At 39.1% G+C, this 23,788-nt stretch overlaps 1 protein-coding gene across 2 annotated transcripts; it reads right to left on the bottom strand.

Annotated features, from left to right (window-relative positions):
• Positions 1 to 1,048: 1,048 nt before the first annotated feature.
• SLC39A8 (solute carrier family 39 member 8) lies at positions 1,049 to 22,866 on the bottom strand. 2 transcript variants are annotated; one of them, XR_008966500.1, is made up of 9 exons: positions 22,534 to 22,866; positions 15,726 to 15,894; positions 11,520 to 11,689; positions 10,945 to 11,067; positions 9,977 to 10,144; positions 4,791 to 4,998; positions 4,094 to 4,278; positions 2,710 to 2,854; positions 1,460 to 1,522 (listed from the first exon to the last, which is right to left on the bottom strand). XR_008966500.1 is itself a non-coding variant. In XM_057384138.1 (8 exons), the coding sequence occupies exons 1-8, from the start codon at positions 22,708 to 22,710 to the stop codon at positions 1,376 to 1,378; spliced, it is 1,347 nt and encodes a 448-aa protein (XP_057240121.1). In that variant the 5' UTR covers positions 22,711 to 22,860; the 3' UTR covers positions 1,049 to 1,375. The 2 variants fall into 2 exon arrangements, 1 of the variants encoding a protein (XP_057240121.1); XM_057384138.1 differs by lacking the exon at positions 2,710 to 2,854 and having other exon boundaries at positions 1,049 to 1,522; positions 22,534 to 22,860.
• Positions 22,867 to 23,788: the final 922 nt, after the last annotated feature.

Genomic DNA, 23,788 nt, shown 5'->3' on the forward strand with positions numbered 1-23,788 from the left:
CCTGTGCAGTTTGCCTTGAAGTTTTTATTAAACAGACAGAGAACKTATTTTTTTCTAAGGTAATTACAGATGAGATTCAAATGAAATATCAAAATAAATACTTTACCGGGTAGAAAAAATATTTTAATAGAGAATTCAAAATAAACTATTTGTACCTTCCTACTGCAAGGAAGTACATCAAAAAACAGTATGTCATCTGAAGCTGTAAAACTTGCTTAAAAATCAATGAAGAAAGTAACTTAYTAGAGAACAACAACACTTCCTTCAAAGTAAAGTGGTGATTAAAATGGAATATACTTTTTTACTAATTTCCTTTCACTCTTTTTACAGCAGAGGAGTAATGAGTAGATGAATTGTTTCTTTCAGAAGAGCTCATACATATAAGCATGATTTGAGAGAGTTCACACACAACAGAYTGTGATAAGAATTTGTGTATTTTATTATCACTTACTTCCACCCAACTGCACACAAAGAAATCATTCAAATTATGAGGAAAGCATATTGGAATGWTGATTTTAYCAGGTTGTTYGGGTTTTTTTATAAATTACCCTTTGTAAAGCTAAAATACTGATTTTTAAAGGGGATATTTGTGAAACACGTATAAAACTTTATTATTTTTATAGAATATACAATGCTTGAACATTTTTAAAGTACTCAATGTTTCTAAAATATTAAGGAGTTGATAAACAGTCATAAATTTAACACAGGTCCTCTCTAATTAAAAAAAGTGGTTCTCAAAACAAATCAACAATTCCCTAGTGCACTTATAAAGAGAAAATATCAAAAGCAAGAACTGCTATCTTTCCTTCCAGTGTTAATTAGTAATTAAAAATTTTAGCTTCATTACTACCCACTCTGAAATGGTTTTATTTCTTTCCCTTTCTTGGTGGGGAATGGGGTTGTTACACAGAYAAATCCTGCAACAAGAGTCATGAAAATTAACCAGTTTTGAATCTGCTTGCATTCATCACAGTTTAAAAAGGACATGAAACTTTATTATTTTCTTTTAAATACACATCTTCCTTGTAGACCACTGCTTTCAGGTCTCGAGTTGCATGTAATTGCATAATTCTACTGGCCAAGTAACACCCTTCTCTACGACAGTTCCGATATGTCTGATAATTTTTAAGTAGAAATAAAAATATTAGCATGATTTTTTTTTGGCATTGTACAGAAGCTGACAGCTCCTTCTGTTTGGATCAACAGCAAGTCCTAAAGAAGAATTTCTTGTATTTGGGGCAAGAGGGACAGGAMGGGCTTTGCCACCGTTCCAAAACCCAGCAGATTAAATGAATGTCCCTTTATGGATTTCAAGTGTCTTCCATCTGCAATGCACTCGATGTCTCCAAYGCTGATTCCGTGTCCACCCGTGCTATCACAGCTCGATATTTTCTGCATACAAGGTAATCATCAGGATGGCAGTAAAGCCCGTCAGTAAACCAGCATTCTGAATAAGGAAGAACGTAAGATCCGACTTTCTTCCCGTCACTTTCTCCCGCAGCATATCGTTCATCTCTGGGAACTAGAAAAGGGATATTTTTAAGTAAGTACTGCCATCTCGTGGTAGCGTGACTGATTTAAGGCTTTAAGAACTGAACCGTATTGCTGCTTTGGACTGAATATTAGAACAGAGGGTGAAGGCAGTCATAGGAAAAAGTCACCCTAATTATCCTGAAGAAACAYTCCACCAAGGATGGTGAGATGAAATGGTGTTTTGCTTCTCTCTAGTGTGACTTCATCTGGTTGTGTCTCATGCGAATTTCCCCTCTTTGATTCCAGCAGTCTCCTAGGCTCCAATTGCTTCTAGCATCAGATGCCTTTCTATTGCTAAATGTTGTGTTTCCTCCTCCACTAGTACRAACAGAGAAGTCTGGGAAATGGAAGATTAGAATTCTTCCACGTTATCTAAAGGCACATAAAGTGAAGATGGAAACAGGAACAACCCCTCAGAAATCAGAAACCTTTTACATCTAGAAGGTTCTAGTAGGCTGGTGAGGTCAAGCAAGGGAGAAGGAGAAGACTGGTGTGAAATTGGTGATAACACAAGGAATATCACATTAAAATGCAGTGAAGGGATCCTTCATTACATAGCACACACCTTAAAGGTTAGCACAAGAGCAAAGGATGGCTGATCCACTGCTAACTGCAGAAACAAAGAGATTTCCTGTGGGAGCCAGGGGAGGGGATGGCAGAAGAGCACAGGCATGAAATTCCCAGCATGGGATGATTCAGGGTATGTGTTTGCTGCAGACAAAGCCAGCTAGAGTGGCCTTTGASAAATAAACCTGGAAGTTTTCTCCTGCTCTGTTGAGAGCAGTATAACCGGAATACAACAAACAGTTTATTTCAGCCTTACTGGAAGCCTTCAGGCTGGGTAACTCAGAAACTGTATCTTTGTTTGATCTCACAACACAAAAACAGTCACTGAAGGTAATGCAATCCTTGAAGAACCGGCTAAGSTTAGCAGGAAGTGCCCAAACCTTCCCAGAAATCGTTCCACACTCTTGCACAAGGCAGTGACAGCAAACCAGACTGACTTCATGCCACACAGCAAGGCTCACTTGTGCACACACCTCAATGTGMATTCCCCCCTGCCCACGGCCCCCCACACCGTGATCCTACTGGCAGAGGTCAGGCTGTGCCAACAGTGSAAGAAAAAAGAGCAGCAAAAAGAAAAGGAGGAAGGCATCCCATTCCAGTTAATCCTACCTGCTTCTGGACAAGCAAACCAGAAGTGTGTGATAGCCACAAGAAAGTGGAAAGGCAGATCTCTGTACAGAGCACTTCAATACCCTATTTCAGACTTTTCAGGGGGCAGAAAAATTCAGATAGGTAACTGATACAATCCAAAAACCTATAAAAAGAAAGAGAGGAGGGGACAGGGAGAGAGACAGATAGAGAGGAACAGAGAGAACAGAACAGATACAAAGAAAAGCGTGTTACCTACTTTGATGGATTTAATAAYAAATTTGAGTCACTATAAATTTATGCCATGAATTTTACACATCATAGTTCAGTATATTACCATTCATTATATGACTGAAGCTAAATGAAAAGCATTAGCTATTAATATTTATGAAATAAACTACTTACAGTGTTTTAGTTCTAACAACTTATTAAATCCTACACTATTACATAAACTATAGCAGCATTTAATGAAATAATCACTATAACTATATCACAGCTTTTAAACGTGCATGGAACCAAACCAGGTTCTCAAATATTTTCAGATTCAGGCCTCGCTTTTCCAGTCATGCAYTCAAATTGATTCTCATGTGGCAGATGAAAGCATCTTTGCACCTGTTGCATCTGTTCTTACAACACTGAATTAAACATAATAAAACTTAAAACTCCTGAAAAATTTCTCTTGTTTTGAGACAAAACATAAGAGGAGATTACAGAATGTTGATAACTGCATGTGAATCCAGATTTTGTTTCCCAGTGTCTAAATACAAGCTGGATTTTAGCACAAATTCTTTTCCTTATATCTTGAAGCACACTTTGAAAAGCAAATGATAGAAAGACTATTTGGAATAGAGCTCAGCAAATTTTTTCATCTGAACCATGAAGCTGAGGCTGKCACTGTTTAATTTAAATCAGAATAGAATTTAAATCACATTTCATTATCACTGTGGTTACACAACACCTTTCATTCAACTCAAAGCTTAATACTTAACTTCATTCTGTTTACCTTTCTTTTTTTCCTCTTCTTTCACAATATACTTTAAATAGACAAATGAACCTTTTAAAAACAATAAGGTGAAATATTCTGACATTTTTAAATGATGAAACAAACTTATACACTTTTGATTCTTTGATYAAACCAGACCAAATTCATGAAAAGCTTGCTATCGGTCTAAAACTCCTTTCCAATAATAATAATATGATGAAGTAAAAGGCTTTAATATTCACAAATAACCATTATTATTTGTGCACCTCTATTAAGGGTATAATTGATATTATTATTATTATTATTACTATTAGTCACTGACATGAGAGGGAGAAAATACTAAATTCTACTGAAGAGACCTAGGGCACGTTTGGGTTTTTTTTTTGCAAAGAATTAAATACTGAAAATAAAATTATATCTTACCATATCTGCCAGAGAGATGTACAGGAACATKCCCCCAGCTATAGCAAAGATGATGTTGGGAGCAAAGTTGTTGCCTACTAATATTCCAAAGGCCAAGCCAATGTAACAAGAACACGCTGACAGGAAATTGAAAAACAGAGCCTGCCGAGTACTCATCCCTGCATTAAGCAGGATGACAAAATCCCCTAAAAGAACATAAAAAGAGAAAACCAGCTTCAGAAAACGACATTGTGGGTATTTTCTGATTTCAAAGGAAGTCTGACAACRTGATTTGTATGCACACTATAACCCYGTGTCATTTTTCTTTGTTCAAGTACTTGATGAGGATTTCCTTTCAATGCTGAGGAAACTGAAATATCCTAAACAAATATTGATACAAGATTCARCTAAGAGCACAGAAACACACAACTACCTAGGATGATTTCTGGTTTAAAAATTAATTAATACAACGCTGTAGGCAGCAGATATAAACAGGATAATTAATACTTCTCCAATATACAGTCCCAGCTTCCACCCACCTGCACTTGGAAAGTTCCTGTGCCAGATGTGTATTTGGGTGCTTGGGAACTTTTTGATTAATATTTTYTTTCCATTAATTTGTCTAAACTTTCTTCCAGCCTCTGCCAACTTTATGCCAGCACAACCACCCACGACAGAGATTTCCACAGCAAACAACACGTGCAGTGAAGTTCCTTACCCAGCTCGTGAGGAAACTCTTCACACAGGATGGCTATGGAGGTGCTAAGCCCCTGAAGCAGAGACAAAGTGAAGGAAGCACCAATGGCCAAGCCATCTATGAAATTGTGCACAGCATCACTCAGTGTCACCATCCAAGCAATGGTCCCAATCTTGGACAGCGGACGCCCCTTAAGACACTTGCATAAACCACTTTGGGTGGCTTCCTCCTGGAAAAAARTACAATAAAACAATTACATAAAATATATATGATATATATAGAATGTGTTTGTACTGTGGAGTGTGTCTACAGATACATTCAGATGTAAATGTAGACACACTCCACAGTACAAACACATTATATATATGTTTATTTCCATAAAGTTTATTTCTAATTTCAGGCAATGATAGACAAGTCCARCTATTCAAATTAGCTTCTACAAAGTGAAGGTTTAATAAAAACAGTGGTGGCTGATTTTGACTGCACAATTAAGGGCTCAGAGCATGAAATCAACAGGTTAATGTAAAGATGCAATGCACATGCTCTACAGGGATCTAGAATTGGATGCAATTTATACATGTAGTGCCATGAAATAAWGAAAAACCTGAAGCAAATAAAAGGGACTGCCATTTTAATTGGGAGCATTAACTAACCTCCCCTAAAAGTTTCTGGTGATCCACTTGATAAATTTCTGTATACACATACTGTATTTACAGAAYATTTGCAAGCATCATAGTCTTTTTCCCGTTTAAAAAAAAATGCTTATAAAGCATTAACTAGTGCAAACTTACTGGAATACRTAAGCAGTAATATATGCATCTGTGTGCCTATAGATGTACATATCACAGAATYATGGATTAATGAAGGCTGGAACTGGGGCTCATCTGGTTCAACCTCCCTGCTTAAGCAGGGTCATCCCAGAGCACATGGCACAGGATTGCATGCAGAAAGTTCTTTAATCTAGTGAGGGCTCACAGCTTATGGATATTGGTCACTGCTCACAGATCTGTGCCAGCAGGGAACTCTCTGAGGAAACATCTRCCCCTTCATCCAAGTTATTGATGGACAAGTTCAACAGTACTGAGCTCCCTATTGAACCCTGGGGAACACCAGAGGGACAGGACTCTAAATTACACCCTGTGCCATGAATTATGAACCCACTGGGATCTGCCATTCAGCAGGTTCTCAATCCACCTCCCTGTCCATCCACTCATCCATTCCACACTTGCCCAGTTTGCCTRTGAGGATGAGGGACAGTGTCAAAAGAATTGCTAAAGTCATGGCAGGCAATATCCACTGCTCCCCCCTCACCCACGTACATCTCCACCTCTCGAGGCACAAGGATATAGAGGGACACCTCYTTCTCCTCATGAGAAGGCCAAAGAGTATCCAAAGAAATTTTCTTTAATTATTAAAAACAACACTGCTWATGGTTTTCGTTTTGCCATATGCAAATGGTACCAGGCAACTAAATTTTGAACTTCAACRAAATAAAATTATTAATAAACTCTTACAAAATCTTTAATGATAGAGCCATAAGGTCTATCTAATGATTTGCTCACAGGACTCTTATCTCAATACATTCTTGTATGTAGAAGCTGATTTGGGACAGGACAAAAGTTCAGSTCAGGAATTTCTGAGTCAGGTGCCGATTGCACTGCCTGGAATCCGTAGATAATAAAGCCTCGGCTGAGTAGTGCCGAAACTACCACAAAGCAGCACCTACAGGAAGTGCTAAAATTATACTTTTACGATAAGAAAATGAGCAATGGTATCAAAAAATCAGGAGTTTCCCTGCTGAGTTAAAAACAGAGGTTTTAGACTAGTGCTACAAGCTTGCCTTTAGTTTTTGCAGGTTTTCCTCTCAACATTTCCTCTAACACAAGAAGTGCCAATCATAGTTTTGAGATTATTAAATTCCACCAGTACTACTTCTGTTTGAGATCTGTTTGAGGATCACTCAAGAGTAACAGACCTCTCTCTTAATCCATGAAGACAAGCCAAACATTGCTTTAAGAAAGAAGTATTACAAAGCAAGCCACATAAAATACATAAGAAAAACGAGACACAATTAGTTAAATCTTCCACCAAGTCATGCAGCTCCCTGTTTTTTTCTCTTCTCCAGTGACCATCCTTCAAACTGACTACAAACTGGAGGAGGCATTGTTTTGTAGATCATCCTGATTTCTGCCTAAAGCACATCATCTTTCTTGCATGTGTTTCTAGGTTYACTGAGGAAAGGAAATTTTACATCATGCACACATTTTCATTTTAAATAATTCACCTATTTTTTCCATCTAAAAGAACATTTCAAGTAATTGCAATTAATTTGGAGTAGAAGTATTGATATACTTCTAAAAATTACTGTCCTGATCCAAACTTTTAAAATGCAGAAACAACTGTAGTTAATAAACTAGGAATCAGTTTCTGAGATGGTTCTTTTATATATATATACATATTTATATATTTATATATTTATATAAATATGTAGCTATCTGCTATTACATTTACTGTGTAATTCTGAAGTATMATAATTCTTGCATGTAATCCATTTTAGATAAATGTCTTGATGACTTCTCYAAATTACATAAAGTACCATGAAATAGCTTTTCTGGGTTTACATTCTGAACTTTACTAGATCATGTTTCCASTAGAAGTAGGTGAACAAATAATACACATTCTTCATGTTTAAGATAAGGCAAACTACTGACAAAGATACCCTACAAACACACAGGATTTCAAAGCAAAAAATTAACAATGCCTGTGTCTGCTGGACTATCTCCACTTTGCCATGGTAGTTGAGCAGACATCAACAGAGAGATGCCAGCTCAGGAGTTCTGTAATACGCAATTGGACTACAATGTGTAGGTTTTTTTTTTATTATTAATGCAGTTCTGCACCATTTGTATCTCCACACTTCATGGTAAATCAAAAGGCATCTGTAGTATTTTTGCTCTTCTAATCACAGGGGGCTTTTTTTTTAAAGTAATGACCTCTCTTTTTTTCCTAAACTTCAGAAACTGTGCAGAAACTCTCTTATTTKATCCTACCACCTCTCAGATTACTATTGCTATTTCCAACGCATCTCTGATTCCCTCAGACATGAACCAGACGTGTCCTCTGGAAGCTCCCACAGGACTGAGAAGGAGCCCTGACACTGCCTCCAGGGGATAAATAAAAGCCACTGCAAAGTTTTGTTACACAACTCTAGCAGTGCACACTCAAARCCACAGAGGTTTCAGCAGTTTGTCTCTGAAACAACTTTGCTTCAMAGTTTCTGTTGTCAAGCTGTATTTCAATGCATAGTATTTACAAACTTGGGGCACAGCTCAAAGGTTTCCATTGTTGCAATTATGGCTGCAAGTGCAAAACAGAAAGTAGGAGGCTAATTAAACATTTACACTGCCAGTCAATCTGTCCTGGCATTAGAGGAGAGAATACACCTGGATCCCCATGGCTGGAAACAGGTACCACACCTTGGCACAATCAAACTCGCTCCTTAAAGCCTTCATTTTGATTTCTCACTATGCTGACTGCCCTCTTCAACAACCTGTAGGTTATGAGGACACATTAAAATTGTCTTAGGTACACACTGGCTTATGCCAAATGGTKTTGTCTTAAATATTACATTTCTGTRAAGTTGAATRAGTACCTAYGTTCATGTCATTAYCCCAAAACYGCCCCAAAACACCTCGGCCACATTGGCCCTCCCCTGACCCAGCCCCTTTGTACCTCACTGAAAGAGGACAAGAGTAATGACAGCTTTTTGGTTGGTACCTACAATATCACAGAATCATTAATTTGGACCTCAAAGATCAGTCCAGCCATTAACARAACACCACCAAGCCCACCACTAATCCAATATTCCTAAGCAACACCTCGATGCACCTCCTGAACACCTCCAGAGGTGGTGATTCCACCACTTCCCTGGGTAATCTAATATATGGTATGATTTTGCTATGTTTACACGATGCATAAGCAGATGGCCAGCCAAAAGGTAATACWGGAACAAGTCCAGGTAAAACTTCTGGTTCAGAGGACACAAAAACAACATCTATACCTCTGGAGCTGACTGTCTCTGCAGAGAGCAGAGGGTTCTTTTATTTGTTTCATAAATCTACAAAACACAACTTACAGACACTCATAATCCTAATTCCCTCCTGGTTCCCATGCAACTTCAATAATAATGTTTCTTCTMGTTTTTAAGATGTTCAGTATCCACCACACTTCATGACATTTCTGTAGCAAGGACAAGTACAATTTCAATGCTTTAAACTGAGTGCATCAAACACCCTGTGAGCCTGCAGGGTCAGTGCAGAACTCCAAGATTTTCTCCTGGCTGTTAGGGACTGACTCTGGCTTGCTCTCCTGCTTGCTCCTCTCTGCTCCCCACAASCAACCTGCTGGCTAATAAACATGGACTGCAAAGCAAAAACCTCTACTATGAAAACATTCTGCCTTAAGACATCTGAGATTTTTTAATATGTGTTTTCAATTATTTTTAAATAAAGGACAGTACTACTCCTCCCTGCACCTTACTGCTCCTCTCCRCACATRGAAAAAKAYTAAAGAGGCACAAAACTTTCTCTTCCTGCTTCKATTTTCTTCTCAGACAGAAGGAAGTTGTATTTGCAGTATGAAAACMAAGATAAGAAATACAGAGAACAAATCTGAAAGATAATAACACTGAAACCAAGTGTCTCAGCACATGACCTCCACGATTCCCGCAGTATCCAAATATAGCATGTTATCACAAGCAGTGCTCAGAACATGCTGCATGGAAGTTCYTGTATGAGTTTTTAATCATTGATTCAGAGGAATCAGCCTCTCACACTTAATGGCTTTATGTATTCAGGAGCAAAATATGGCTCATGCAACAGTAAAACACACAATGATTCTTCCAGCAAAACAGTAACAACAACAAAATCAAAATTAATCCAATTGTCTGATTAAATACATCTCTCTGTCATGCCCATTTCAACACTGATACAACACAGCCCTTTTTGTTGGATGCAAATTGMATGCATCATTCAGCTTTTCCAAGCTTGCCTCAACACCCTGTATTTTTTTTATAGGGTTCAACCAAATTACAAGCTGTAAGTCTACAAAAACTTGACAAAAGTAATAAAAMCTCATTTTAACTCTCCCCTCAGATATGCCTATACAATTGGTAGGGATAAAATAAAAAACAGACACAATTTTCATACCTGTGCTGAGACAACACTGATGCTGTCAAAACCAAGATTTCCATTGCTCTCTATGACAGCTGCATTTGCATAACACGTKCCCCCATTGCTGGATGATGGTGCTTTGGATGGGTTAGTCTTATCCTGAGAATGATTCTCTTCTCCATTTTCAAAGTAACTGTGGCCAGTCTAGGTGAAAAATAAGTAAGTAGGTAGCTAATTCAAACAAAAGCAAAATAGCAAAACAGAAAATAAAGACAAAAAGGAAAAGGCAGGGGGAGATCATATGCACTCTGCTGTGCTTTCAACACCAAGTGATTGCTGAAATGHGCAGCAGTGAACATTTAAATTTTTTTATGAACTCCAAACATATCTATGTTCCTAACTTACTTTAGCTAATCAGAAAACATGRGAGACTTCTCATTTTTATACCTTTATGTAGAACCTCCCAAGCCAACATGACCAAAAGTAAATCAACATTTGCCAGTTATCCACAGTTGCTTGTCAAATAGAGCTTATTAGCCTTAGTCAACGGTTGACATAAATAACGAAAAACAAACTTTTTTTTCTGGTTTTAGCTATTACAAACGAGGGATGGTTGATCACCMTAATTTTCAGTATCAGCAACACTTTGGGAGGGGGAAATTTAAGAGAGGTTACACTAGGAAGGCAGGGAAGTTTTCTTTTATAAGTAATAAGCAGGGATGACCAAAAATTTTGAGGCTCCCTCCTGAGACAAATTCAGCYCCACTCATGTGAGCACACAGAAAAGAAGCAGACCATACTCCCAGGGCTGCTTGTAACTCCCTCAAAAAAGTGAGATTTCTTCCTTTATTTAAATAGATTTAAAACAGATGTACCAGAACACACAGCAAGGCTGAATTTCTCAAGTAAAATAGAAAAACTCCATATATTTTATTCAACTATCTCACAAAATATGACAGGTATTTTAAGTCAAGGCTCATTCAGTTAGTGACAAGTTTCATTACCTGGTTATAGAGCTTTAGTATCACCTTAAGAATCCTTTCCACAAAGAARAGAATATAAAATCCACCAAACACAGCAACTGCTTTCTCAACGTAGTTATCTACTTTCGGGTCAAACCCAAATGCCTAACAGTGAAGAAAAAAGCAAAGCAAATTTGTCTGTAATTTTAGTACATTTTCAGAGAAACAAATGTCATACCACACAGACACCCCTTATAAAAATTGTCTCTGTATCAACCATCAGTTTCCATGAGCTGAAATTGTGAAAGAGATTCATCTTTTCTCATTTTTTAAACTTGGATAAAATGTTAACAGTGTGGCCTATTAAAGTTCACTACAGCCTTATCCAGTTTATTTCTGCCTTGAGGCAGTATAGCCCTTGGTCTTTCCCAATGAAYAAAACAGATCTTGATGGCTCTGACACTTTCCAGAGAGGGATCATAGCTAATGACACTGAASCCCACACAAAACTCTTTGAAGATTGCAATCCACACACAGAACCCCTCTGCAGCACRCTTTTAAAATTAATACACTTTAGAAATCAATATGCCAACCAAATAATGATTCCCCTTGCTTACCTCTGGAATGAGCTGGAAAATTGCATTAGAAAAGAGAGTACCAATGGCCAAACCCACAAAGTAAGTTAAAACCTTGGGGAAATATGACTTCTTTAGGAGAGGAGTTAAAATCAATCCCAGAAGCGATGCAAAGTTAATGATAGTCACAGCCAGGAACCCAAATCCCCAAACTGTGGATAAACAAAGAGAAATACAAAATATTTTAGTATTAACACCCACTACAGTCTGTTCATGATTTCTCTAATCACTAAATTGGCATGGAACCGGAAAAAGAGTGGTTTCTTGCCTGAAATTAAAATTCACAAATATAAAATTCTTAAAACACATAGGCAGTTAAGATGTGTATCTGCAGAAAGGAAGAATCTGAAAACACTTTTTGGGACAACCACATTAAAAGTGGAAAATGTGCTGGTAGATAATATAAATCTAATAATAAATTATTATTAAATATTAATCTAATAATAAATTTATATTAGCTGCTGCTAATATAAATCAGGTCTCTCTACAATCAATGAAGAAGTAAGTCTTAGGCCAACACTTGAAATAGCTACAGCATAGAGAAAAGACAAAACTTCTTACTAGTCCTAGAGTCAGACCCAATGGCCATTTACTTCTAAGGAAATCCAAGACAAAAAGACTCTTATCTTGGCTGTACTAGATATAAAAATTCTTCCTGATAAAGGATGATGCCTTCAAATCACYCTGAGGTAGTATCTCAGTTCCTTGCACTTCTCTTATTCAAAGAAGTTCTGCTGGCTGAAAATGCTGCCCATTACTGCTTATCAACAGGTGAGGCAATAGGCAGCTCAGATGAGACAATTAAAATAGAGAAATTAAAATGCATAAAATAAGGTCTTCTAGGGTCAAAAAAAATGACCTGTGATTTAATTACACAATGGGGAAAACCCTTCCAGTAAATGCAYCAGGGCTCAGCATAATTTTGTTTCCTTCACCACCAGCCTAGTCTCAGATTTCCAGTCTTCAGACATCAGCACTTGAACAAATCCATACCATAATTATTCTGGAGCCTGAATTATAGGTTGGAGAGGTGTGGTGTGGTTGTTATTGTTGCTCATAAGCATTYACAGAGTTGAGTCTCTATGGACAACTTTTCTCCCCAGTGACATCTCAAATCCCTTGAGCACAGAGAAAAACTTTAAAAGTTGYGCTGAAGAGATCTACAAGGGTGCCTCAAGTGATGCTACAGAACCACGAAATAATCCACACAGACAGAGGGTTTGTCTTTAAAAATTAACCACAAACAATAATCAAAGTCAACACAATGTTGCCTAGATAAGAATAGTTTTTTATAATTCAGAAAGTTGCATCATTATAAGCTTGTATGCATGTAAGGAAGTTGCCAAAAATTCTTSTGTGCACAATAGAAACTAACAGATCAGATTATGATCTGTTTTCTGGAACATCTGGCAAACACACTAAACCAGATTCCTCACCTGCTGCTGGGATGCCTCTGTACAGTGTCACAATGTTTTTATAAAATGGATTTTGTATTATGTCAAGAACAGAAACATTSAAAGCATTTGCAGATGTATCAGTGCCAATTAGAACATTCATTTGCCAGTTTTGAGAGAGCTACACAGAGAGAGGGAAAAACACACAAACAGATATGGGTGGATTTACTAAGCTACWTAAAATATTAATTTTTATAAAAATAAATCACAATTAAGCTTGAAAATATCTTTTTGAAATCAAATTAATAATAAATGGGTTTCCAATGTCACTGTGAGTCAGAAAACACTGGCTACTTTTGGCCAAGTTCAGGATTACTCCAGAAGCATGAGAGTATTTTAGTTTAGTGCATGGACCTTTACACATATTCTGTGCAAAAAGGTACATTTTAAACTGAGCTGATGAAATTCCAAGACAATCAACKTTGCCAAAGGTCCTACATTAAGGATTGTATTTTACAGTATCATGTATGCACGGGTGCCTTAATAAAGGTTTTATTCATTAGGATTCCATCCACACTAGGCTGTTCCTGAGTCTATGCATGAGTTAGTGCACCAGAGCAGGGTACTCGGTTTAGGACGCAGTGCTAATTCTTCCTCTAGGACTGATGGCTCAGTCAGCTTTTGCCAACTACAATTATTCTTTCTGTCTCTAAACTGTAGCCCAAATAAAGAGACAGCCAAGATACCCAAAGGCACAAGAAATCCAAAAAATAAAACTTCAAGAGTGCAAGTAAAATGCCCTCCTTAAGGACCACTACTCAGCACAAGAACAGGCATGCTCAGGCTCTTCCCTAACCTCATCCTAGGAMAGAGTGGAAGTAAGGGCATGGAGACCTTGCCCAAGTGTTTATCTTGGGCAGGAGGAATGCCACTGGGCAGAGCCAGCTGTTTGATGGATCTCTGTACACTTCCCTATTATTTTCAGAGAAGCAAGCAATGCAAGGACTTGAGTGTGCCCCAAGGTCAGACAGGTTAGACAGGAGTTTTACGAATCCCAAGAAAAAAGATGCAATATATGTTGCCTTCCAACTCCTACTCTGCTTTGGCATCACTTATTGTTTATTCCAAGTAGCTGTTCCTAAAGCTCCTGGCACTGGTTTCCTCTGCACATGTTGTCTTAGTATTTTGGAAGACAGGGTATTGTTAAGAGAGCAGAGGTCCCTGGGGAGAAAATTCACATAACCACAGCTGGAAAAAAGCATGGAGGATCCTGCTCCATGGGCAATAAYTGAAATCATCTGGTCTCCATGCTACTGCAATACAGATTCATTTTGTGATGGGCTGGGGGTGCATAAATAATCACCAGCTGCACTGGGCACTGGGCCCTTCTAGGAATCTCTGTTCCAAACAGGTACCACTGTGTGTCGCAGTGGTTTAAAATGCCCGAACCGTGGGCCTTGCAGATTTCTTGTGCTGCAACCAAGGGAGGGGCAGGGAGAAGGCTGCCTGGCTTATCTGGCTACTGGACATTGCTTCTGAGTAGGCCAGATAAAAGGAAAAAAAGAGGGATGGTCTAAATAGCTTAGGAGGTTAAGTGTAGGTCAAAGGATTCCATGTACAACCTACTTAAACAGCTCCCCCCTCCAAAAAAGAAAAAAAGAACAACAGATACTACTCTCTGGTGCAGATAGTAAKATTATCACCTTCTTGGTCATATGTGTCTCCATAAGATATAAACAATCTAGAACAGTCATGCTAAATTGGTGCCACAGTTTCAGTGGTTACTTAAWTAGAATGCTAATCTTTCACTGACACAGCAAAGTGCTACATTTTAGGAATTATCTCTAGTTCTTGTTAAAGATGATCAGCTATATTAATCTGAATGTTATTAATACTAATATTTCAAAAGTTATGAAAAGCACTTTTGTATCTCTTCTCATGAATACCAACATTAAACACTACCAATCCCAATATCCCAACTTTTAACATTAATTCAGCTGACTCCCTTGGAACAATAAATTTACATGGAAGAATGAGTCAAATAAATAGGTCATTGTATACTTGATCCTTTTTAGTGCAGCAAGTGATTTCTTTAATCAGATAAATCTTCCCTGTCCTATGCTTTTTACTGCACCATACAGTTCTGTGTAAAATAAATACAGAAATAATAATGAGAAAAATAGGAAGAAGGAAGTTCAAGGCTACTTAGCCACATAATGATCTTCCTCATGGAGGGGTCATCACAGGACATGACAGGAAAGAAGGAGTCAGAATTTGGAAAGAATATRAGTATTTTTCCTCAGTAAACTAGTCACTGGCTCACTTGATGGCCCACCTGCAAATACCTCCACTCAAACGCAGCCCAGGTAGTTTTACCTTGACCTGCAAATACCACTGAGCCTTATTCCCCACTACAAATCGTCTGCACAAACTTCCCTTCTGTTCTCCCATCTTCTCTCCTTTTAACCAGCTGTTAGTCAGAGTACCTATGTTTCAAGACACAAACCACTATCCAAGAAAAACAAGACAGAAAGACTCTTCCTTGAGTGGGCAAATTATTCCAAACTTGGTAGTCAGTTCTTTCACCTTCCTTAAAGCATTTTAAACAGMTTACTGTCAAGAGATACCAATTTTGTTTGGACAGTCTGCTGACCTAAAACAGCAGTTTATGTTCACACTTTGGAACCATATCCTCCTAAACAAGACACCCCTGTTATTTATGAATAAATGCTCACTGTTCCTCTAAGAAAACCCCACTCTGTTCACAGCATTAATGCAAGTAATAGTAACCAACCTTGTAAAGAATTTGGTTTAGATGCGTCCACAAAGCTTTCCTGATGGTCACATGGGTGAAAAATCAGCTGCTGCAAAACGGCGGGACATATTGTAGAGAAGCTGGAATTTGTTACGTGACTGTTGTTCGGTATCCCATGCAAAAAAAAGATTTCTTCACTACTCAGGCACTGAAACGAAACAGGATTTTAACAACTTAATACATTAATGCAAGCCCAGAAAGTAACACATACAGTGAGAGAAATMAAAAAATTACATGCAAGTACTGTAATGCATTTTCAAGGAAGCCTACCCAGTGCTTGTTGTGCATGAAAACACTGTGATTACTTGATGTGAAACAGAAGTGATTCAAAATACTTTAAGATAAATCACGAATCAATAAACCACTTTTTAAAGACACGCTTGCAGATCTTTTGCCCTATGAACTCAGACAGTATATATAAACCTCACAATATATTTGGAAAATATAGCTTCAAAGTACTTAAAATCTCATGTAATTACAAAATAACTACATTTACAAAATAATTATATTTAAGAACTAGATACAGTTGAAATCTCAGTGTGACAGAGTATGCCAGAAAATTATCAGTAATTCAGAGACATTCATGTAAGTGACCACTTCTATTGTTACAACAATGCTTCTGGTTTTTCTGCCCAAATGAACTCCTTAAATGGTCTAAAGCTAAACATTTTCATTCTTTTCATAGCAGTAGGTGTTAAGGGCAAACATTGTCTTGTAAAAGCAGGAGAYAAACTCCTACGTGGGACCTTCACTTTGCCTTTAGCTCAGGACATAACAGTGTCTGATGGRTCAACAATAAATGTACTCGGCAGTGCTAAACCAGGCCAGGGGCAAGGCAAGGCTGACTCCTCTGTCTGTCATTTTCAACCAAAAAGATAAAACACAAACCACAAAATATCATAAAATATACATCTACAGAAAAAATTGAGTGGTTTTATGTGAAATGTTCCACACTGCTGAAATCTTTCACCTGACACTTTCTGTTCATTCACATTCTTTATTTCCTACAGGGATACGAGAAAGTGTTCCTTTTCTGGGTGTAAACAAAAGTTTTGTGCAGTTATTGCTGCACAAGAAATACATACCAGGGCTGAGTCTCAAGACAAAAAAAAATGTTTTCTTCTATTTGTGGCATCACTTACAGCCTAACTCTCCCTGTAGCAAATCTCAGTGTGGCTGCAAGCACAGAGCCCTGGAAGCCTTAGCAAAATAAACACAAGTGGTCACTCCCTGCTCTTTTCTGAAGTTTTGCAAGTCTTCAGATTCCACAKCACTTCTCCAAAAATTCAACATTATTATTTATAAGGCCAGAGATAAGATATCCTAGAGATAAGCCAGAGCAATTTCAAATCATTTTCATTAGAGCTGCTTCTGCTTCTGTAAATAAATATTTTTGTACTGTTTAAAAGGTGAAAGACATGCACACATCACCTGAATGTGACTCTTTTTTATTTGCTTGGAGGAAGAGAAAGTGCAGGCCAATTCAAGCAACTTTAGCTAAATTACATCCAGAATGTTTCTGTCCCTTCTTTTTAATGACCCAAGTCTAGCAGAGCACTCAAGCACATGCTTGAACTTAAATGTAAGGACAAATTTYGTTAAGGCCATGAGACCTTGAAGTCTCAAATATACAGAAGCTAATTTCATCTTTCAATGTTAATGCCAAAGAAGTATCAAATATAAAACAAATATAGCTTATAACAGAAGATATTTTTTTGCTTTAAAACTTTAAGACATGTTGCTCCATTTAATCTATAATAAAGTAGTGAATAAAGAAATCATCACTGAAGATACAGTCTTTAACAGGCCAACACACAAACCTCTGGAGCTTTCTAAACTGGTTATGTGCCTAATCATTTCACTGTTAACTCTGCATTTTGGAATAATACAAAACACATGGTTAATATGCCCACAGCAAAGCAAAGGGAGGATATTTGTGGTCTACTGGAATAGCTCCTGTATGGTGATTACCAGCTCACAAAGCCATTTCTGGGTGTCTGTGGTGAAAAATCCTTAGGAAAACAAGCCAGTAAGAGCTGAGAATTTATAACATAACTACCTCTAAGAGAAATCACCTTTAACTATCTCATTCCTAAAATACAGAATAGATTGTTAGCATTTTAAAATACCAATAGATTAGCATTAACATTAATTCCCYCCCAAAAAAAATGTTTTACGTAGTGAAACAGTATGGAGAGAAAATAAATCAGACAAAGCAGAAATTAATAAACTTGACACTTGTAGCTTTTCTTACACACAAACACATAAGTGAGAAACACCATTGGCAAAGAGCTCTTTCATGTGAAACTGAGAAACAGCATTGCATTTAATTACTATTATTATTTTGATCAGGGACAAACCCAGAGGATAATGATTCTTATAAATGATTCATTGTTATAAGTCACCTCATACTCTCAGTAAACTCCTACATACATCCAAGAGCTAAAAAGCAAGCTTGCCTGAGTTCACYAGCACAATTAAAGGATTAAGCTATTAGGAGCCTTGGACTGGAGCAACACATGCTTGCACACTGCAAACTCTGCATTTATCTTTTCAGGATAAATAAATACATTAACACAGTCACACTGCTGTAAAAACATAAGGTATTTACTTTGAAAGATTGATGGATCATCTCAGAAAGAAAATTCAGCCTCATGGACCAGGAGACTGAAAATGATGTCCTGACTCCCCAAGTCTGCTATCCTGTCCATTCCCTGCTGTTCAGCAAGACTTKGCACAGTGATTAGGTGAGGGGATTGGCTGTAATGTGGCTGCCACCCAGTGTTTAGTAAACAATTGCAAAAAAATATATAATATACCTGATCATCCCTGAACTGTTAAAAAACAGATTTTATAACGCATCAAAATTTGGGAGGACTTAAACTGTAGAATTTACACAGCTGCAAAAAATACTGAGACTTATTAAAAATTAAACAATCAACTAGGTTATTTGAACAGATGTTTACTTTTACCCTGGTAATAAAGCTCTCACAAAAATGAKTGGCTAATTTGGGATTCCTCTAACTGGAAAAATTAACAAAAAATGCTACAGTAACAACCACCTTTTAAATGCATCAGTCTGTCTTSTGATCTTCTGCTGTGTTCTTATCACCGCTCCACCTGCTTTATCTGCAACATTCCACATGTGAAGCACTAAAATGCTCAACAGCATCCTGCACTGCAGYTTCTAGATGCTGCCAGATTAAATATCAGCCCAAGCCACCCCAGGGCTGAGTTATGGGCCCCAMAGCAGCAACACCAAAGAATAAATGCAGTGAATGCCCATCGAACAAGCTTTTTTAAAAAAAAATTATTTTATTCTTTATTTATTATAAGTGTGGATAAGGCAAAATAGAGACACACAACTATGCCTTCCCCAACTCACTTGTAAGAAATGCAAGCATCTAATGCTGATGTGGTGATACCTTTCTGTCACTTAGCACAGGTAAGAGCTAGATGACACAGGCAATCATTCCTTCAATAAGCAGCACTTCRTGGAAAAGAGCCAAAGCAGATGAAGCTGCTGAAAGGCATTTGTGTGTTTTAGTGATTTCACACACCTCCAAGACATGTTCTCCCATGCTGGGAGCTGAAAACTGTCCACAAATACTGAAATTTGCTGCAAATATTGTAGAAATTGGAGAGGGTAGAACAGCTAAGCCTATTTAGCATCTCACTGGCCAGGCAACATCAGATCATGGTGTTGGATCAAGACCCTAAGCCACACTTTGTCACTGTCTCCATTCAAAAGGACAGGTTTTAACTAGTGAAAAACTACCAAAAACCCCTCAAATCAAAGCATATACTATCTGCTTCTAGTCTATCTACGAAATACTAAAGTCACTAGATTTTGACTCATCCTGAGAGGAAAGTTAATTATATCTGATTGTCAATATCAATAAAAATTTTAATTTAATTTTGTCCAAATGTTTTGTTTAAAAAATAAAATGCATTACATTACAACACAGTATACAGGTGTAACACCTAGACTGGCATAAACAAAGATTTTGGAAAGTCAAAGAAGGAAACAGGAGCATGATTTTAGCACCTACCAACTACATCAAAGTACAAAAAAAAAAGGTGATAATAACAAGCTTTTTTCCTGATGTCCATTTACCTTTCATATATTTTTTGGCAAAGAATTTTGAGCACATCATTTAATCCTGGCTACCATACTACAATGAATCCAGTGACAGAAGATCAAGTATGGTTTCATGTTTTTTTGCATCTTGCTAATAATTGAAATACAGAGCAAGTAACTAGCCATCATCTATCAGACTGCAATTGCTACTTTTTCCCCTATTAGTAGGACTAAAATCTGTGGCAACTCCACAGTAAAATGTGAAAAGAACAGCACTGACCAGTATTTGTGCTTGCTCAATTACCACTTATTCCTCTGACAAGAAGTCTTAGCTTACTGTTAAGAAAAGGTGATAACAAAAAAAATCTAAGAGCAAAGAAAATTATAAAAGTTCACGATGAAAGAAAAAAAAAGAAAAAGGTACAAGAAATTGTGACAGTTCAATTCAAAATTCCAAAAGGGTGTTCAAAAAATTTGTTTACATTAAAAAAATTAGCATCTTTACAGACATCATAGGACACAAGTTACCACAAACTTCTACACAAGTATGCACTCAAACACTATCATCAACAAATCAAATCATTTTTCACTCTCCCTTTCCTTTTCAAGTCAACCTGGTATCAAAGGAAAACAGAAATCAATCCATCCTCTTCTGGCTTACACACCCAGACTCTCAATCTTTAAGAAAATATATGAGCTTCTCGTGGATCTTCTCATGAGATTAACAGGCTTACCAAAATTTTTGTGAATGTGACATTAAAATAATCACTAATACTGGGGCAAAATTACAGAGACTGTTCCTTCCTGCCACGTGCTGTGTCACCTGTCCCTTACAGATCAGCTCTCCACTGAAAATTCCTTCAGGCTTTGGATGAGGGGCTCTCTGAGGAGCAGAGGTATGTTATCTTGATTCTAAGAAAGGCCTGCAAGTCATCCCACTAGCTCTGGACATGGAAGTTAAGAACTGAAAGCCTGAGATAAACCTTGTGCCCTCCTACAGTCAGATATTTGTGCAGCCTGAATGCAYCCAGCCTCCTTGAGGAAGATGTGAATCACTCTCCAGAGGTACTCACYTTCCTCTGCTGAGGATCAGCAGCCTCTGATGCCTTCCAACACMCAAATTTGTTTTAGGTCACTTCATGTCTTCTGCCATAACCAGCAGACACTCTGAGTTACTGACTTGTAAGCACAAAACTCACAGCGTTTAAAAACAACCATGTAGGATTTACTTGGTTTGAGTGCACATTTGCATGCACCACCTCCCCAAAATCACAGACATCTAGGAGGGATCAAAATGCACTTGCTGTAATGGTTCAAGCTGATGGAGCAGCCAAAAGGCCAATTTTAAGAATGAATACAAGCAACTCAGCAGAAAAGTATACACATTTCAGTATGATACCCTAGATACTATTCAACATGAACACAATTAAAACAGGCCTGTAAAAAAAATGTTTCAGTTAAACTGAGAAACATGCTTTTGTAACAAGAAAGAGCATTACTTTATTTCCATCCCGTAGCCTGTGCCAAAGCCTGCGGACAGAGATACGTGCTTTCACAGATGGAAAACCTGAAGGACTGAAGAATCTACTCATTTCTATGCCCCTTTAAAGAAAGCTGCTTTTCATAGCCATGCTCAATACTGAAAACTTGTATTTAGCATGTGTGGCTGGGAATGTTTATGTTTGTCACACGCTGRGTTGTAACAGTGGTCAATCTGTGAGATTTGAAAGCGGCGACTCCTGCGGGTATTGCTGCGCTTATACTGAATACTACATTGATTGCAGTGSAGTCCCAATTAAACCTTCCTAAAACAAAGACAGCTTATTCAAGGTTTGTCTCCTTCACAGAACAAGCAGAAGAGCTACTACTCCATGTTTAAAAATAATTCYCAAGGTCTCTAGAGCCATCCCTCTTCTGTTTCTTGGGGAGTATAATCAAACCAGAGAAAGAAGTCATTCCTGCTTTCCTTTCATTTTAGTGAGTAACTTTGTGTCTCTGATTAGTGGGCACGTGGAAATCGCCATAAATCTCAAAATTTCCCTTCAAGGAAACAAATTCAGCCCAGAATCATACAGGTAAGTGAAATGATACAGACTTTAAAAGTAGCAATGAGATCTGAGTTTCATATGGAGATATTAAACAGAGTAAAAATGTTTTAAAGAGATGTAATACTCCAATTATACCCAGTCAGTTTAGAAAGCTTTTGGTAGATTAATCGATGGGTGTACATTTTGCACTCAACTTTGATAAAAGACGTGAAAATTTCTGAAAAAGTTTCTTTGCACAAGCAGACGTGTTTTTATAATCKCGTTTGTGCTGTCTCATGCCAACTCTATTTTAACAAGTCCTGAAGATTTGCTTATTCAGCTCTCCAGGGAAGCACTAGCTGGTTCTCACACACCTCTTGCTATCGGCCAGGTGCTGTTTAACCAGGAAAGATGACAGTTTGAGAGCCGAGCAATGAGGAGGGAGAGCGGATCCCGGGGCAGCCCGCGCCGCAGCAGCTCCTGAGGGACGGACGGCAGCTTCTGCCGCACGCTGACCGSTACCTCCGCCCGAAACCCGAACCAGAGCCCGGCAGACATTCGCTCCCACCCTCATTCCCGGCTTCACCGTGAGGAAACACGAGGRCGGCGAGACTTAGGACACTCCGGAGCTGCCGGTGCCCTCGCCCCCGGCCGTTTCCAGCCCCCGCGGTGCCCGTACCTGGTTGTGGTGCAGGTGTGCGAGCGGCAGCTCCGAGCCCAGGGCCGCCGAGGCGCCCAGCCGCTGCAGCAGCGCCGACAGCTGCCCGGCAGACAGGCTGTGGTTGGCCCCGAAGACGCGCAGCACATCGTCGGCGAAGCTGCTCGCGTTCGCCTCGCCTGAAAACCGCCCATCCATCCCGGCGGGACGCGGCGACTGCGGCGCCCTGCCCACGGGCTCGGCGGGGCGGTGAGCGGGGCCCGCCCGCTCGGCCCCTCCCCGGGGGGCGTAGTGGGGACACGGGGCGGGCGGAGGCRCCGCGGAGCCCCCGCCGCTCCCCASGGGCCGGGAGCCGCTCCCTTGMGGGGGAGCCCCCGGCGGGGCGCGGTGCGGCAGAGRGGGACGCTGCACAGCTCCCGGGTGCCACCAGCCTTTGGCCGCGGCACCATCGGGGTCATCGGCCCCTCTGCCGTTCCCACACACGGACCCGGCTTGCCCGCCTGCCCCGAGCTACCGTGCAGAGCCCTGGCCCGCAGCCAGCTGCCCTGACCCAGGGGGTGCCAGGAGGGATAATGGAGGCCAAGGTCCAGCCAGGCTCGCAGGTGTGACCCCGCCGTACACACCTCGCCAGCGCTATCTGCACAGCCGAGGCTGCTGGACCTTGGAATGAGTCCTTCGGTTGGCAGCCACTTAGGCAACTTGCTTCTCTCAGGCCCCCTCCCTCCCCGAGGCCGGGACATGGATTTTTGTCTAGTCTACCTTTTTAGGAAGGATTAATGCACAAAAAAAGCATGTGATTTCATGTACGGCTTTTAGCAAACAGAGAAAATTGTGACTGGTCACAGTTCCTGGGAKCTATTGCTCAAGTGGTTTAGATAAAAATGCTTATGCTACCCCARCTCAGCAAGGATCTGTACTACTAAGCTATTCTGTAACTGCCTTCTACAAAATTTCTTACATATTCAYGTAATGGGCAGAGACAGCATGTTTTGAAAGTGTTTGGTTTGTTGTTTTTGGTTTTTAACAGATTCTCATTTAGATCACCATGGAACTGTGCTGAATTACATGAGCTGAGGCATGGTTCCAGATTCCAAATTCTCTGAAACCAGAATTTTGAACTGTCTGTGCAAATAGTCCAGGTAACAGCACTATGAAGGAGGCATGGTTAAAAAGATAACTTCACAAGCAGCAGAACTGATTTAGATAAATTCTTCATTAAAAAACTTCCATGCCACAATACACAAAAATATCTAGCAGGAAAAAGAAAATGCCCTAA

This window comes from Malurus melanocephalus, unplaced genomic scaffold (genome assembly GCF_030028575.1).
Source record: "Malurus melanocephalus ecotype Western Australia unplaced genomic scaffold, MMel_1.1 scaffold_688, whole genome shotgun sequence".
Lineage (NCBI taxonomy): Eukaryota > Metazoa > Chordata > Aves > Passeriformes > Maluridae > Malurus > Malurus melanocephalus.